Source organism: Macrobrachium rosenbergii, chromosome 13, assembly GCF_040412425.1.
Source record: "Macrobrachium rosenbergii isolate ZJJX-2024 chromosome 13, ASM4041242v1, whole genome shotgun sequence".
NCBI classification, from domain to species: Eukaryota; Metazoa; Arthropoda; class Malacostraca; order Decapoda; family Palaemonidae; genus Macrobrachium; species Macrobrachium rosenbergii.
In genome coordinates this window covers 43,365,178-43,384,011 of record NC_089753.1, presented here as the reverse complement: position 1 = coordinate 43,384,011, position 18,834 = coordinate 43,365,178, and the positions used below count along the sequence as shown (strand labels likewise).

General features: G+C 36.2%; 1 protein-coding gene across 1 annotated transcript; it reads right to left on the bottom strand.

The window, feature by feature from the left end:
- Window positions 1–597: 597 nt before the first annotated feature.
- LOC136845243 (ionotropic receptor 93a-like) lies at window positions 598–11,287 on the bottom strand. Its single transcript, XM_067115333.1, has 7 exons — window positions 11,135–11,287; window positions 9,845–10,001; window positions 8,349–8,566; window positions 7,952–8,083; window positions 5,650–5,777; window positions 4,248–4,405; window positions 598–3,953 (listed from the first exon to the last, which is right to left on the bottom strand). The coding sequence occupies exons 2-7, from the start codon at window positions 9,909–9,911 to the stop codon at window positions 3,880–3,882; spliced, it is 777 nt and encodes a 258-aa protein (XP_066971434.1). The 5' UTR covers window positions 9,912–10,001; window positions 11,135–11,287; the 3' UTR covers window positions 598–3,879.
- Window positions 11,288–18,834: the final 7,547 nt, after the last annotated feature.

Here is an 18,834-nt window from a genome sequence, read left to right as displayed (position 1 = left end):
ACAAACCTCAGCACCAGGATTAAAACTATCTACATAACAAGACATCTCCAAAGTAGCTATTCAGGCAAATGTAAAGTGATAGGATTTTTGTTAAGACAAATGAAATTTTTTACAACAATTATTTTTTTTTAATACAAACCCATTGGTTAAACACACATTACCCTCGCGTCCCTAGTCTAATTGTTCAGAACAGCAAAGGAAAATGACTTGTTCACTAGGTGTCCTTGTGGTTCCTGGATTTGTGCTTGGCCAATGGACTGTCTGTGTGTTCCTCTGGTATGTATTTGGAGCTGCTGAACCGCAGAGTTGAGCAAATGTAAACTGACTAGTTTGTATTGAAAAAATAATAAATTATTTAAACATGCTGAATTTCAAGCGAGAAAATGATTTAATGAGGAGTTTTCTTTCTTGGATATCATTTGAATAATCATGAAGTGTTGAAAAACTTAGATAGTTTGAAAATACTGCAGGCTAATGAAAATGAGCTATCTTCCCGATACAGTACTGTACTGTATATGTTTTATACAAATTCTTAAGCCTCTTGTGCCTCTGTCCCTTAATGCCTATTACAGGGAGTATATAACCTTTCCACTCTGATTTAATAATTTTATTATTCCTCAGGAGGCTTTAAAGTGCACATCATTGGTAAACAAACTACTGTAGTGAGAAATGGTGTACAGTATTTGCTTCTCTGATACCCAGTGAGAATAAAGCTAAAAATTATGAAAAATTTCACACATAATTATTAACTATGATACATGGGGTATATGAAAAGAAGTTCAGTTTTCCTTTTTTTATGAGGAAACTCACTAACATGTGCATGCATATGCGGTGTATGTTTATGTCTAATAATGCTGCTGTTCCTGAAAGGGCACCTAAGTAGAAATAAAACAGCAACAATCAGATTACAGTGGTTTATTATTTGAATATAATACTGTACTATGAATTTTATATACCTTGTATAATTGTATATGTGCACAGTACAGTACAGTATACAGTATTTTGTGTAGAACATCTTGTCATGAGAATAAATTTCAAATTTGTATACACCCTTACCTATATTCAGCAACAGAATGATAAAATTTACAGGAATACACTTTGTACCAGTATATGAAATAAAATATACAATTTCATGGGGACTGATTTTCCAGCAAATTAAGACTGGTTACCCTTATTATACTAGCAATGTCCTGCTGACAGACTTCCACTTCCCTTGACTATCTTTGGCTGAACCACGTGTCGTACAGTATCTTACACATAGAATCATTGTCCATTGAGTGTCCATACTTGTGTCCATTCTAATCTTCCACTTTTGCAGGCATAGAATAATTTTTGTCCATTGAGTGTCCATACTTGTGTCCATTCTAATCTTCCATTTTTGCAGGCAATAACTTGACTGCCTTTTCTCTTTTGATACAGTTTTGGCTGATCAACTGCCTGAAATTGGATCTTCAAGTCAGAGCAGCAAGTCTTTTGCTTGCACAGTAGTACATGTATTATCAGTCAGCCTTTGATAGTGTTCTGCTGTGTCTAATTCTTAAGGGTGCATTTCAATGTTTTTCTTAGTTTTTCCTTATGAACCCGTTGGTTTTTCCATTTATAACGGCTAAAGCTATTAGGTCAGTCATCATGCTAGACAAGAGTGTAAAGGGTCAAGTTACATTGCTTAGTCCTTAGCTGTAGTTCACAGCTGGAGCTGTCAGTTACCACAAGGTTGATAATGAGAGTTCTAGGTCTGTGGAACTGATGCTGACCCTGGGTTTATGGTACTATCCAGGTACATATCTGGATATCATTGTTCTCCCTTATGGGCCTGATTAATACTGCACTTTAAAAATCCAGTTTCAGCATTTGATCAGCAAATACATTCTGTTGTGTATGTCCACACCAGTGTGAGATTTTTTAAAATAAAATGTATTTACTGGTAGTTTACATCTGCCCAATCTTGCACACCCAAAAGAACCCTCATCTGGCCAGGTACCCTTCTCAGTAGCGCCATTGTTGGTAGTAATGTTTTTTTTTTTTTTTTTTTTTTTTTTTTTTTTTTTTTTTTTTGGTGGGTTTGTATTGAAACAGATTTCTTTTTAAGTCATACAGTATTTGTTTAATCCAGTCCCATCAGTTTTTATCTGTTTTAGCACCAGTTTAGGAGGGTAGGCTTCCTTGCATAAGAAAATTTAAACTAGAGCACTGAAGAAGGCCCTCTTCTGAGTGAAAGAGTGCAGAAAATCAGATGATTTTGTAATAACAAGGGGTTGAGAGTTGAACCAAAACCCTGTACAGTAATAGAGCTTAAATATCACTGAAAAGGATGCTTAAATTGAACCAGTTAATAAAGAACCCATCAGCAAGATCTTGGGTTAGACAAGTATGACTCAGACAAAAAAGGGTGAGACTATGGTCCCAAACATTTTATTCAAGGAAAATAGGTGCATTTACAAAAGTAGGTACAGCAGTAATGAGGTACTTCCTGCAATTCCAGTTGTCAAAAGGAAATATACCTTAATGTTTTAAAAAATTTGGAAGACTTTTGGACTAACCATTAATAGTGAAATTCCAAAGAAAAAAAACTGATTATGGAAGCAAAGACAGCAAGATGTTTCTTGTTTTATGAACACATACAGAATTATTTAACTACTGCTGTTACCACCAGAGGTGTTACCCAGAGGATACCTGGCTAGGTGAGGTTTTTTGGGAGCTGCTGACCTTAATCCGTTCCAGATATCCAAAATTATTAACAAAAAATACATTTTACAGAGAATAACTATAGTTGTACATACAGAACACAATGAGAAATAAATATAAATGACTAATGAAATGGATAACTGAACATTTAACTTCACTTTTACCTTTTTTTGAAGACTCTTGTTGGCGTATGGAAGACGGCGAGGAGATGGAGAGGGAGGAGGAAAGGTTATTGTTTGGGAGGGGAATCCCCCTCCATAAGGACTTTAGGTATCAAGGCCCTATCTGGGGTTACTTTATTTCTTTGGTTTTTGCTGGCACTAGGACCAACTTGAGACTCACTGGACCCCTGACGCACAGAATAGATTTGCCTAAAATGGGACAAGGCATTATCATTGAAGATGTTGCAGACGCATCTTGCAACACCTTTGTTAGGGTGATGTTTCACCCGAAAACTTTGCAACTCACTCCAATTTGCACACATGCCCTTAATCACTGAAGAAGGCACATTATCCCCTCTCTCTTCCTCCTCCTGTGATTCCTCATCTGCCTTCTGTTGCTGTTCCAGTTGGTGGTTAGCTCTTCCTTGTGGTCGTCCAACAACTCTTCCAATCGGCGATGCGTACGCTACTTTTGAACTTTGCTACGAGTTCTTTCTTGAACTCAATCGTGTTTCTCGTCTTCTTTATCGAAGGGCTGGCACTCAGAACTTTATTTGGCCCCATGGTGGCTTATTTAGCAGTCGCACTCAATCAAAAAGCAAAAAAAAAACAAGATTATTGCGAAATGTTTCTGGTGATGCTCACTCAATGAGAAACAAAAGCATGCTGGGTCACGAACGCTTGGGATACTTTGTGAGGCACGCATCCTGGCGGAGTTTGGGACAGAGCATTTTCAACTGTAGGAATCCAACCAAGCAGATGTATGAAAACTGGGACAAAATTTTGACGAAAAAAGTCGACGAAAACCGAATTGTACGAAAGCTAGGGCATATGAAAGCTGAGGTTTGACTTATACAGTTTACAGTGAGTATCTGCATGTGTGGCTGTATTTGTGTGGGTGTATTATTCTGATTCCACTTATAAAAGCACAGAAACTCAAATTCTGAGTTGTTTGCTGGAATTCTTTGTATAGTTATGCAACATTTGTTAGAATTTGCTGATACACAAATCATACACTACAATAATTGAAGAGCTACTTGCTGTCAAAAAGTTTGAAGCGGAAAATTATAACCTCTGCAGCCATCGCCAGGGTACTTACAAACAGTCCTGTTATAAAAAGAAACAATCACATTAACTTGAGTTTTGTAATGGTAATAGTGGCTTCTAGACTGAAGAATTTGTTGAGGAAAAAATTTTATTGTGGGTTGAGTTAGTACGATGCAAATTGCTTGCGGTCAAAGTAATTTAGACCCCAGTAGCTAGGATATGGAGAACAAAAGGACCAGTACTAGGGGATAAGATTGATACAGCTTAAATGCTCCCCTTTCATGTTAACAGAAAAAATAGTTCGAATATCATAATAATAACTTGAACTGTATAAACAATATTTTAATAATTTACCTCCAATCCAAAGTAAAAACATTCCAGCTAAATCCATGAAGCCGAGTATGGGGCTGGCTTGTTCCCTGCTTTTGAGACTGCCCATACAATTTGTAGCATTGGCTGTAGACTTCTGGACGCTTTTTGAGACTATTCCTGACTCAATCAGGATGGTTAACCTGTTTGATGAAGAAAATTCCTTGTATACTTTCTAGAATATCTTCAGTAAGGTTAAATAAATGCTAGGATGAAATGTTTTGTGGTTTGCTGAGCACTTTTTGAATGGTGAGCTTTTAGTGATTTTGTAAGAAATTACGATAACAACCACACAACAGGGAAAATGCTTGTCATGATTACTGCAGGTAGTTTACCATATGTTAAGAGTTAATTGTCAGACACAATAGAGATGAAGGATGTGAGGTATACAACCTGGTCAGTTTGTAGTGGTCTCTTAAATTTATGTTTATAATTGTCCTTCTAAGTGTCATTATTATTATTATTATTATTATTATTATTATTATTATTATTATTATTATTATTATTATTATTATTATTATTATTTTACAGTTTTGTGGAACAATCCAAAAAGCTTTATACCTGTAATGCAGGCTTCCACAAGATACGCCATATATTTTGGACTGTTCTTTTATACATTTGTATTCCTCTCAGCTGTTCACTGTGTCTTTTTGTCAGGTCTTACGCATATATAATTTTTATTTTATTAATACACACCCCTTACTGTTTTGCAGCCGTTTCACAGATAAGCACAAATTCCTAGACATTCCAGTGCAAGTAAAAGAAAAGAACACCAAGATTTGCTACTCACTCTGAAGTCTGAGTAAGCGCAATAGAACAGAAGGGTTTCTAGTTGGCCATGTTTAATAGCAATGGCTTTACAGTGAAAAAATCAAATTTTTATAATAAAACAGGTTATATATTTCAACCGATGACTTTTGTATAGCCTGACTAACAATTTGGGTGGGAGTTCAGCTGAATTGTTGACATCCCTACACATAAAAAGACCTTATGGAACCAGAGCAAACCTCTTGAGTAGAAAAACATATGGAGCCCTAAAAGGTCATGAATTGGACAGGGACCTCGAAATTAGGAAAATGCTAATTTCATGTACTGTATTAACGGCCACTGCTGAGAAGAGATTAATATTGCTTAGTGCAACTGTAGATGAATTTTGTGCCCCAAAAATGTGTTAAATACACAAATGTACTTGGTGCTTTGTCCTTTCTTTTTATACTTTTCCTGTGGCCTAAACTGATAATCACATCACTGGTATCTTTCTGATTTTTTTTTTTATAAATGAACTTGTTGGAAATAAAGCAACAAAAATCCAGTAGAGTATACACAATACATTGTTCTGCTTGGCTTCTTGTCAGCCTCAGTAGTCCTCCTAGCTGTCAGTTCTTACCATTTATCAAATTCCTTTATAAGTTTGCTTTTCTTTGGAAGTACATAGGCAAGGGACACTGCATATATAGGCTTCTTAGCAATGTGAAAATTGCATTGTCCAGTGGCCGTGAAATCATCGTTTATTGCCTGCAAAAGATGAGTTGAATTATAAGAGTAAGAGTATTCATTTGTATAAAGATACAGTAAATGACATTATGAATATAAAAATTTCATGGATTCAAAGGAACTTATATGGCACCACTAAAGACGTGAAATAAGTAAAGGAATTTGTGTAGCCTATGAATTAGACGAATACTTCCTATGCAAAAATATAATCACATGCCAGAAGCAGAGAAATAGAGATAATGTAGATTAAAAAATGTATTACTTCTTGATTAAGCAATGCTTATAAAAATGAGCATAGAGAAAAAGTATCGGCAAATAAAATTTTTTTACAAAAGTGGAAGTAAAAACTTACGAAAGAAGGCATGCAAAAGACCAAAAGAAATAAGGCAGTCCCCGGTTTACGACGGGTCCAGCTTACGACGTTCCGAGGTTACGACGCTTTTCAAATATATTCATCAGAAATTATTTCCCAGTTTACGACGCATGTTCCGGGGTTACGACGCGTTCTACGCCGATCTGACGGAAGAAATATGGCTCCAAAATGGCAGAATAATCATAATTTGAAGGTTTTTTTGATGAAAAACTTAATAAAAATGCAGTTTACACCGTTTTCAATGCACCCAAAGCATTAAAAGTAAGGTTTTCTTATGATTTTTGACGATTTTCGACGATTTTTCGGTTTACGACGATTTTCGGTTTACGACGCGGCGTCAAAACGGAACCCCCGTCGTAAACCGGGGACTGCCTGTATAGGGTGTGACGCCCTGGAAAGGGCAGAGGAAGAAAGACTCATGGAGGAATTGAGATGTACAAAGGACAACTGAAGAGAACAAGAGAGCCTCCAAGCCTTGCGAGAGAAAATGCAGGGAAGAAGACGGAGAGGCATGCTGGGAGAATAGGAGGATGGCTAATGAGCAGGTGGCAAAGGAGAAGCTGGTTTGTGAGGAATGGAATCAAAATCTCAACAAAGCAGAGGGATGAAAGATAGAAAAAGGATGATGGAAAAGATGCAGAACAGGCATAGAACGGAGGCAGTATTTTGCAAACCTACAGAATGAAGATAATTCATATGGACTGGAGAATGTTGATGTGATAGAGGGACTAATATGGGATGTGGCATCTTAGGAAGATAAGTAGTGAAAAATTCCAGTATCATAAGGAATAATAAGTAATTTAGGAAGAGATGGAACCAGCAGAGGGTGGGCTGGGAGAATTAGAGTATTAAAAGTTTATAATATTTAAAGACAATGGAATGTGCTACGAGAAAAATATAAAGGAATAACATTTCTGCTGATCTTGAGAAGATATATGATAAAACGCCAAAGATTAATCCAACGGGCATTTTATGAAAGCAACGAGTATCATTAAGCTAAAATGAAGACAGTGAGGTATATCAGAAGAATTTAAAATAAGAGTTAGTGTTTTTCTCTGATTATTGCTACGTCTCTTATTGTTTGTCACAGGAATGGAAGAAGCTACTAAGGATGCAGAGGGAGGTCCTTGCAAGGTGTGGTATGCAGATGACCTAGGGTTTACAAGTACATCAGAATCATAGGAATATCCTGTAGATGTTTTACGACAGAAGAGTTTACTAAAAGGTAAGCACATCATTTTTATAAAGTGAATATTCAACTATATTACATGGAAATAGATATGGTAAAAAGGAATTAAATGAAAAAATTATTTGAATAGATCGTCTTACTTTGGATTGGAACTAAAGAAGCCAAAAATGTTTCTGGCCCCGTCTGCTGAAAATTAACTTTGCAGTACATCCAGGAATGAATGACATCACTCCATGACACTAAAAACAGCCAAAGTATGTAAACACTACTGCGTCCCTTAGAAATGTGCCAAATTGTGACATTAAGAGTGCCTTTCAAGATGTCTTATACTTAACACACCACAAACAAAAAAATAAAAAAATATATGTACTGTATATTAAAGGCTGAAAAAAAGAAACTTATTCTGACCAGAGTTTGGGTTTGTACAATTAGGAAAATTCCAAATGATCCTAAATTTACAGTTTTCTGTGGAAATTTGCAAATTTTGTTACTATAAGCACTGGGAGTGAAATATATCCGTTACAGAAAAAACTTCAACGAGTACTAAATACATTTACGGATTGATCTTGTCAAGAATATTCATTGTTATTGCCTGCTGGTATCCAGCCACTTTCACACCTGTCAGGCTTTTACCTTTGTCATGCTGAGAACCTGGCAGAGTACTGCAATGCGCTCAGTCTTAATTCGTTCTTTCGCTTCGTAGCATCTATACACCATATCGCTTTTCCCGTCAAATACTTGTTTGTAAATTCCTGTTGTAGCTTGCTGCGATTTAAGGACACTTATTAATTATTGAAACTTAGCAACAGATTTAATGTCAGACTTAAGATGCTTAAAATGAAAACGCATATTATACTCAACTGTATTCTAAAATTTCTAGAACCATAATATTTTTAGTTGTTAGCACACTTGCAGAGGGGTAAAAAATTGTATAGACTAGTCTCTACTGTAATTTGATAAGTAGCTCAGTTCTAAGTGCTGAAAGGAAAAACAACAGTCCGTTGCGGCAAAAAGAAAAAAGGAAACACACCTGAAGCAATTGATGAAGACCTGTCCCTCTCTCCAATGCCCATGGGATCTTTCGATAGGATACCAGATCTTCCAAGGAGTCCACAGGAATAGTCACCTTAGGCACAGCTAGTATGGACGTCAAGACACACAAGTAGGCTGAGTCTAAAAAGAAGGCAGCAATCAACCATATCCCTAAGAATACTCGTCCTGTTTCCGTTGTTGGAAGATCTGATGAACCTAGAAATGGCAAGTATTCATGTTAAATGTTTATGATAGCAGAGTAAATTAAAACTTATCTTCTACATCATCAGTGGCATTAAAGAAATGAGATGTAATTGTAAGGGACTGAGTTGAAGAGTGAAATACAGTAATTAAGAAGTTAAAATTATGTCAGTCTACTTGCTCGTGCATGTCAGCTCAATTTGTGAAGAAAATTACAGAAAGACAATCCAATCAGATACCATTTTCTTGCCCAAGGAAGCGAGGTACCTGCAGAATTTACTGCAGAAATTATTGAGAAAGTTTAGATTCAAGTAGGTCATGATAGTAAGATTAAGAATACTTAAATAGTTGTCAGGAAAAATGGTTAAAAAGATGAGAGCCACTGGGAGACAACGAGGTGAATGCATGAGGAAAGGAGAGAGGGAATGTTGGAGTTGATAGACTATTATTTTTCTACTGGGAGGCTATATCTCCGCTATATTAGAGAATATTGTAGTGCAAAGGATACAAAACGAATTTGTGATGTATAGTAGAAGGAGAATGAGATGATAGATAGGACCTATACTCACTAGTCAATGACTGAATTTGTTTAGGAGGAACAATTAGACTAAAAGATCAGTAGGAGATAGTTTTATAAGAAAAGTGGATGTATGGTGCAGCCAAAGATATTATAACCCCACGAACAAGGAGTTCTGATACCTCAGGGTTTCCAAGTTCTGAAGTGGTAATTTACCAAGAAAAATTGAGGGTAAAGTCCCAGATCTGTCTGCTTGGCATGCTTAGATTGCCCTAGAAGGTAACAGCTAAATGATTAGTGGTAGTGTAAAGATCAAGGCTATGGAAAGCATGGTTTTGATAACTGGAAATAGGAAAGAACTTATCACCCACATCAGCCATGAAAGAATGATGCCACTTACTAAGGTGTCTCCAGTACGTGGAACTCTATATTAAGGGGTGACAGGGTAGAACAAAAGCATTGTACAAGGTAGTAGTTACAGAGTGAAGAAATATATGTGAATAACGCAAATCAAAAATTGGATATTATTGATATAGTGATTCTGCAGTAATCAAAAACTCCTCGTATGTAACAGTGTCACAACTATGATTAGGTGTTTAGAAAATAGTAGAGAAATCATTAATAGGAAACTAGTATTGAATAGGGGGACTTTAAGGAAATTAATAGTGTCAGAACCAATAGAAACCCAAATAAAGGTACTGTTCATGCAGTGTTTACTTGTCTCTTGTCTGTAATAATTAAACTTTAATTCACTTTATTTTTATAAGTTGGCTTACCTTCACATAACAGATTAGAAATGATCCACTCTGGTCTGAAAGTTAGCCTCTTCTGTTGATGTCCCATATCGTCCTCCACTGGCTCACTTAGAATGTAATTGAAAATTAGACCGACGATGATGCTTATACCGAGAACTACTGCCAGGGCTATCCATGTCTGCCAATGAAAATGTCAGTTTTTAGAGGCAAGATTATCTTTGTAAAGACCAATCCATCAATTTAACCTAGCCTAATCTATGTGCCGTGAAAAGTCTCAGACGCCTCATTCAGCTGTGGGGGAAAAAACGATAATCTGGCTTTGTTAGGTTGTAACATATCTACAAAGGCTGTCAGATCCCCAGTGATTAATCCAATCACTTTTTATGTGGTCTGATTCATCTGCAAAAGAGCTGTGGGCTTGAGGAGCTAGTGCGTTATGTTTTCATGGCTTGATAATAAGTTGAGGTGAGATTGTGTGAAGGTATTATTTAGCCATCTCTCCTTTATGGAAGTGGATTATGGAGTTTGAATGTACATGAAAGAATTGGAAGGGCGAGAATGTAAAGATGTGAAGATATGGTAAAACGGTTAAGTAAAAGGATGGACCAGTGTGTTTTGAGATGGTTTGGTCTTGTAGAAAGAACGTAAGAAAATGGGTTGGTGGAAAGAGTGTATAATTAAGAGGTGCCTTGCTGATGAGGCTGCACAGGGAAGTCATCCTCAGTTCAGCTGTTAAGTATAAATGTGGCAGTTACAGTTGCTTTGTTTTCTCTTAAGAGCCACCCTCTGAAGTAGGAAATACCCATATATATATATATATATATATATATATATATATATATATATATATATATATATATATATATATATATATATATATATATATATATATATATATATATATATATATATGTATGTATACATATATATATATATATATATATATATATATATATATATATATATATATATATATATATATCATTATTATTATTATTATTAAGTGTGAGCGTGAGAGGCATTGTAAACTGCTCAAAATGCGTATGTTAAGTCTGATGACAGTAGTAAGGTGCAGTCCTCAGGTATGAACCAATTATTACCAAAAGTTAATCATGAGTATATCTATCATAAAATTCAGTTCAACCGTTCTTGTGATATCGTGTTAACACTTGCACTTAAGCAAGAAATACTGTAACCCACCTTTGTTTGTGTATGTAAAAGAAATACAGATATATATCGCAGTTATAAAGACCCAACAGTTTAAAAAACTAAACCAAAAAAGCGAGTACATCTTCCACTTGTCATTTTTACCTCGACAGACAGAGGCTTCAGGAAGTTGCTCAGATCTTTCTCGGCGATGGGCTTGGGCAGAAATATCCCGTTGGAGTCGAAGTAGAGGGTCGTCGAGAAATCCACGACCTGGTTGCGGGCCCAGGTCACTCCCACCGGCCCCAGCACAGCATCTACGGCCTGGTCAAATTAAACGAAATTTGTGATTTGTGAAGCTGTTGTTTTGCATTGTCCGTCTCTTTTGTGAAAAGCAGTTCGGCGTGTCCGGTCGAGTATGATGGATTATGTTCTAGAACATGAAATTATTGATTTACGCACAGCGTATATATATATATATATATATATATATATATATATATATATATATATTACACACACACACATAATACATTATACACGTATATATACATATATATATATATATATATATATATATATATATATATATATATATATATATATATATATATATATATATATATATATATATATATATATATATATATATATATGATAAAATCAGGATATAAATAATACTAATTTAACTGTAAAATTGCATGCCCGACTATGTTTACGTTTAAAATCAACGATGTTTTGGAACAAAACGCATTTAAAGTGAGAATTCGAGTAAGAGTATAATATTATAGACTCTCTTCTTGGCCCACAATGCCTTATTTAGCGTATCCTGTTATGAAGATTGTTTTTAGGATCGGAAGTCTACCAATTGTAATCAGGCTAGAATTATTGGAGAGAAGGTGCTGATGTCATTAAAGATATTATTGTAGCGCATTAGTGAGAGTTGCAGCGCAGAATCCCAGCCTTGGCTCTAAAATGCGGGACTGCTTTCCCCCGTGTTTCAAGATGAGTAGGTTTCAATATTGTTTTAAGAGTTGGTTCAGTCATCACCCTAGTTGATAATTTCAATATCGTCATTAGTTTTTACAATTCTGTATTTGTTCCGTATCTCCCAAATGTTAAGTATTTCATTACAGGGCCTTAGCTATATGGGGTCATTTTGTTATCCTTGAAGAAAACTGTTTTTTTTTTATAAACGGATGCTGAATAAGCGTTCGTAATCTCAAAGTAGCAAGAAAATACTAAGGTAAAAAGGTGATACAAATTCATATAAATAACATCTCAGATATGGCATGCAAGATGGGTTAAGGAAATACGAAGTATCCTCTAAATGTTTTAAGGACTGGTATTCATAAGGCTCCTTAATCCAAGTTGAATGCCACTTTTCATTCTAAAACCGCTACCTTGTATCTGACCTTTCTATCACTATAAAATATATATATATATATATATATATATATATATATATATATATATATATATATATACTATATATATATTATATATAATATTAATGCAATAAGATTTAATACTCACCCCAGCCAGTGTCATTCCAATCATCCCAGTCCAACTTCCATTTTGCAAGGCACGGCCCCATTCTCCATCTTCTCCTTTTACATACGAGTGCCTGAGGGTTGATTGAAAACGCTGAGTACAAAAGATCAGATACAGAATGAAATGCTCGTATAACAATCTCTGATTTTGTATGGGCCCTGTAGAGACAGGAATAAAAATGTGATTTTTGGGGTGATGGTTGACTGTTGGAAAATTCCCGTAGGGGGGTTAGTGACGTAAGTGCCTCTCACGTGGTACACCGTAGGCATTACTTAAGGACTTCCGGTTCTTTGCAGCGTCCCTTCGGCCCCAAGCTGCAACCTCTTTCATTCCTTTTTCTGTACCTCCGTTCATATTCTCTTTCTTCCACCTGACTTTCCACCCTCTCTAACAATTGTTTCACAGTGCGACTGCGAGGTTTTCCTCCTGTCACACCTTTCAAAACTTCTTACTGTCAATTTCCTTTTGAACGGTGAAAGACTTCGGTGGTCCCAGCGCTTGGCCTTTGGTCTAAATTCTATAATCCAGTCCAGTGTTGGAAAATATACAAGCATGTTCAGTGGCTCACTCTTTGTTGTATGAAAACATTGCCTTGAGTAAAAAAAAAAAAAAGAAAGAAAGAAAAACTGTTATGATGATAACTGCCTCAAGTTTGCATCCGAGAGCACCCGTTACCTATCTAAAGCACTGTAAGGCAGTATTTCGAAACTTCTGAATGAAGACGATGATCATGGAAGTTCAGAAAAGTCGTGCTTTGGTTGTATATTGCTATTGTCATCGCTGAGGTTATGGTACATTTCGGCGTTGTTGTTATAATACTAACATTCCTATACCTGTACTGGTAGCACAGGTCAGAACCTCTCTTTTCCACTCGTAGTCGTCGGTGGTATTGTTTACATTGTGCCTTGCGCAACAGTATAGTAGATGGCGCTCTTCAGCCCTTAGTTACATTGTTTTCTGCTTTTACATCTCATCCATACCATTTGGTGTCTTCCCGCTTCTCTTTTCAACCTCTTTACTTTCACGTTGCTCCAGTTTTCACCCTTCCTTTAACCGACACAAAGAAGCCACAAGCTTTTACCATGTCCTTAAGAAAGAGTAAAAGTTTTTAGTTATAATCACTCTTCCTCGTGACAGCCAAGTCTTTATATACCAGAGAAGAAGCGAACTTACAGTATTTCAGCTGATAGTTACTCTTCCTCATGACAACCAAGCTTACAGTACATACAAGAAAAGAGACGAACTCACGAATAATTCATTTTCTGCAGGATGGTCTCGAATACGTCGACGGCTACTCCTTGGGCTGAGACTATCCCGTTGTGTACCGTGACCACGGTCCAAGGGTGCCACGTCCCAACAGCCACACGAAGGTGTCTGTGTTCGTGTGCCATTGATATCTGTGGAAATATTGGTGATGTTGAGAATGTTAGACGGAATGCTCATAACGATGATGGTTAAGACGGCAAAAGTAGAGAAGTGGTGTTGGATATGATCATGCACAACAAAAGAAGTGCGGACAGGGAGAAAGAAAGAACCTCAAATGTAAGTGTTCATTATTCCGTCAAGATGTATATCGTCAAAAGGAGAGGCCTCGACGAGGTAATCTTTAAAGCAAGACCCACTAAGACTCTTAGTGGGCCCTGCTTTTAAGGTAAAGAGTGAAAGACATGTACATTTTTTATAACATCTCAAGAGGTTCAAATTCTTGGATAAAGAATTGTGATGTACACTGCAGTTGCGTATATTACTTCAGATATATTTTAATTCTCGGAAGACACGTTCATAACTTAATATTCGTTACGGTAACGGAAAATTATATCGGAATCCTTTAAAAGAGACAAACAATTTTATATTAATTTTTATTAATATTCTGGAGGTAGGGGAACATCTTTTATTTCAGCGACACGATTCAGTTCTTTTTGAAGCGATGAACTATTTTCTTTTCATAGTAAGGGAATAGCAAGTGAAATATCTCAAGAATATGATTTTTTTAAAAGAATGTTACGAAGAATAATGGCTAATTCACTTTTGGGAATTAGCTTATATGAAGATATATTTTTGAAAATAAAGCTAAGCTGAGCTAAGCACCCTTGTCTTGAAAATAACTGTCAGGAACTTGAGGAGACAACGCGAAGTCAATATTTTCAAGCAGTCAACTAATCCCTGACTGTAATAAATGGGTTGCATGTAAAATTGTCTTTCTGAAGTGTTTTAATAATAGATTATATATATATATATATATATATATATATATATATATATATATATATATATATATATATATATATGTGTGTGTGTGTGTGTGTGTGTGTGTGTGTGTGTGTGTGTGTGTGAATCGTACAAATTACGTAGTAGATTTTCTTTTTTTCTCCCAGGTTGCCACGTAGTGTTCGAAAGTTAACCGACTTGGGGTGCAGAAAACGCCGGGCGAACGATATTTAGATGTTTCTCAGGTGAGGTAGGTAATGACGTCAGTTCAATTATATTACCTGGTAAGATAAACATTGAATGTGTGGGTATAGTGAGTTTATTGATGATTATACGCTTATGAAGACAATCAATTTTATATGACTTTTTCAAGTACTTCCATTTCCCTAGACTTGGTTTTCAAAACTCTTCATTAGATGTTCGAGAACACCTGACTTGCCCGAATGGTTTCCTCGGAACGATTGAATTTTCTCCTTACCCAATCGAGTTAAAAGCGAGTGAGCTTTTGTCATCGAAATTTGTCCGCTTTCCTTTCTGTTTTTATTCATGTATGTCCGTCTATTATAACTTTTCACATTTTTGATTGGGTAAGACGCACTGGATCAGTTTTAATCAAACTTGACACAAAGCATCCTTTGTAAAGGGGATTCAAGTTTGTTCAGATGAGGTCACGCCCTCTTTCAAAGTAAGATATTAAGAAATAGTGAAAAGGAGGTTTGCTCATTTTAGAACCTCTAAAACTCCTGGGCCAGAAACAATACAGATTTCGTGAAAACCAATTTATGTAGTGTAGATTATAGTTAGTGATGGCGCTAGGGCAAGGGTTGGGCCCCAACAGTGGTTCATATTTTACATAGAAATATTTAGGAAAAAATTATGTAATCACATGTGCAGAATGATTCGGCGAGCATTGTAGGTCATAGGCCTATTGTGTTTTGTTAATACTGTAAATTGGGAAGCACCAATGCTTCGTTTCATTTTTCTTTGTCTCTACCTTTCTCATTAGTCTTTCCCTCAGACCACAATCTACGTAAGTGTTCTCGTGTCCAACTCGTCGGCCCTCGATGTATGAGTTAGCCTAGTTGATTGATCGATTGGCTTTTATAAATGTGGCGTGACACAACAAAGGCTCTCGGCGTAATAAATGAGTAATCTGAATTATTATACAGGTATTGATTATTATAAATGTTTGGCAATGCTTGGTGTCACCTATGAGTCCTATCTAGATTTTTCACAGCATTTAAAACGTATGGTTAATATTTTCCAAGAGTTAGATATGGTTAGCGTGGTTTTCCTTACTGTCGTTTTCATGTTTAGATGAAGATGTGGTTGTTCATTATTTGTTTTAATATTTTCTTTTATGTCTTATGTTGACTCTGGCGTTTTTAATTTTTTCAAATATTAATGCGAGTATGGTCATTCGACTTTGCTAAGTAAGTCGATGGTTTGGTACGTAAGAATATGTGCAAATTATGAATAATAATAATGCAGTGCAAGACAAAATATGAGGAAAGTAATATTGCAGAACATTTTTTTCTTGTACAAATCTGTTGGGTATTTATCTCTATATACAACTCCGTTTGATCTCCTCGTTCAGTGAAATGAGGAAACTGTTAAAGGAGTTTGGAAGTGTTTGTTGCAGAAATAAGTTGTAGGTGAATGTTAGCAAGAATAAGGCAGCAAGGGTAGGCAGAATCCAGGAAGAGGGAAAAACGAATATTCGTATCAATGAGAAAAATATTGATAGGTGGTTGATGAGTATAGACAGGTATTTGAGAGGAAACTTAACGGAGGGTAGTAGATTAAGAAAGATTAGTCACAGAATTAGAGAAACAAGAAAGGTTTCAGAATCTCTGCAAAGGATTTGGAGGAAAAGAGGAGAGTCTAGGGAAATAAATTTTGGAATGTATAAAGTGGATTGCTGAGTGACCTTTCCTTCATAGAAGTAAAGTATGGATTTCGAAAGTGAATGAGAAGTGGACCGTTCTAAAGCACCAGTATAATTGTGAAGTCCCAAAAGTATCAGTGAATAGATTTTAACAGTTTTCTTGAATTGCATACCCTCTCTCTCACTCTCTCTTATCCATGACACTGACTGTTAAAAGCCCTGTTTGTTATCCAAACAAAAACACATGGTGCTTTCAGTGCAACTTAACCTAGCAACTGCATATGTCGAATAGGTAATTTTTTTTTGTAAATAAAAGAACTAAACATTTCAGAAGCCCTGCCACTGGAGACTTGTTAATTCTTTTCAAAGAGGATGGCAGCATCTTTTAAAAAAAAACTCATTCCACGAGATATATGGAGCATTCATCCCAAATATTCCCATATTTAATGTAGACTTACAATCTAAAACTCACCATAGAGGTCACATACGAGAAGATACACACAAACAAACCTTACCCAGGACGTGAGCAGTCGAGTTACGGTGAGACCTGTATGACTGGAACCTGTCTACTACAGCCAAGGAAATGGTCTTCTTGCTTACAAGGGCACCGAAATCTCGACAAAGGCTCTGATTGGCTAAAAACTGACTTGGAGGAGGAGCCAGATGCTTACGTCATCTATGAAGAATTTGCTTTCGGGACGTCATTAATGGTTGCGAAAATAAAGTTTTAAGTTTCATAGATTCGCCAGATGCTTATATTGAAAAAAGTCATAGATGGTCTGTAGCTCAACCTAAACAGTAGGCCTAATTCCGTGTTTTTCTCATAATGTTTCTTCTTAATCTTCATTTGTTTTTACAAACTTCCAAAGTATTTGTACAGCAATACATGATCGCTTCGATCATTAAAATTGGAATTCATTAATTTCATGTCAGAAACGAGCTAGGTCATATTCTTGTCCCGCGGTCTTCAGTAAATTGTTAGAGAATAATTATACACTTTATATCAAAAACCCCTTTTTTAATTTAAAAAAACTGAAATTACGAATGGTACTGTTAAAGCAAATTAAAAGAAATCACACCAAAATTAAAATCGAAGTTCACTGGTAAACAAAGCACAATGAACAACCCCCTTTGAGAAACACATGAATGACGTGACGGTTGACACCAGTCGCTTTGTACGACGAAGACTATCACTTATTAACAGATAATCTTTAAAGACAAAAAATAAACATACGTATTTCTCTGAGGAAGTGACATTTGGCTTGTCAGTCACCTTACCGAAATGTGCATATTTATAGTAATAAAACCGGGCTTTGGCTCGATACAGAATGACGCGATATCACTTCGCAGATTTCATAAACAAGAATTTTGGGCGCAAGGCTGACAGTCGAGATGAATTATGCGGGACTCGTTGGAAGTTAGTGGATGAAGTAAAATACTAAGCCAACATATACTTCCTTTATGAATACAGTATTAATAGATGCTATCTCTCACAATCGTTAGTTGTAATCAAGAATTGGTGTTATACAGAGCAGTCGTCAAATTATCGAAGAATATCATTGCGCATGTTACCGCATTAAACCATAAACAAAAGTCAGAATTTCAGTCTGTTCAGCCAGCAGCTCTATGTTCTGTTAAGCATCTCAGGAATATGATTCGCGTTTAATACGCACTTGAGATGGGTATTATATGTGGGCATGAATGTTTGTTCATATGACTCAAATGCATTTTTAAAGCTTCATCTTGGACAGTTTTTCTCATGCAGGCAGAGTTTGTACATTTGTTTGTGACATATATTGTCCAGGCATAGTACCACACGAGTCCGTCTACACTTGAGAACATTTTGAAAGAATAAAGACACCAAACACCTCAGAATTATGTAAATCTTAACAGGCAACGAGACTGCCATGTATAATTCTGAGTGTATCAAGTACATATTCCAGAAATGTAAAAGGTCGCATAGCATACCTGAGCAATAATGCAGCTTCCTACTGAATACGGGAAAGTGACTTTTATTGCAAATTCATTTGGTCGACTTCAGCCACAGAAGATGTAACTCCTTGACGTTGGAAGTCACTCGAGAGTCGAGGTGTCAGTCACACGTCGTGGATAAGGTGGAGAACCGAACAGAGACATTAACATTCCGGGCGGGTCGTGTTTATTTATTTAGTTATTTTTTTTCGTCATGAAAAGTTGGTGGTGCCTTTATTTTCAC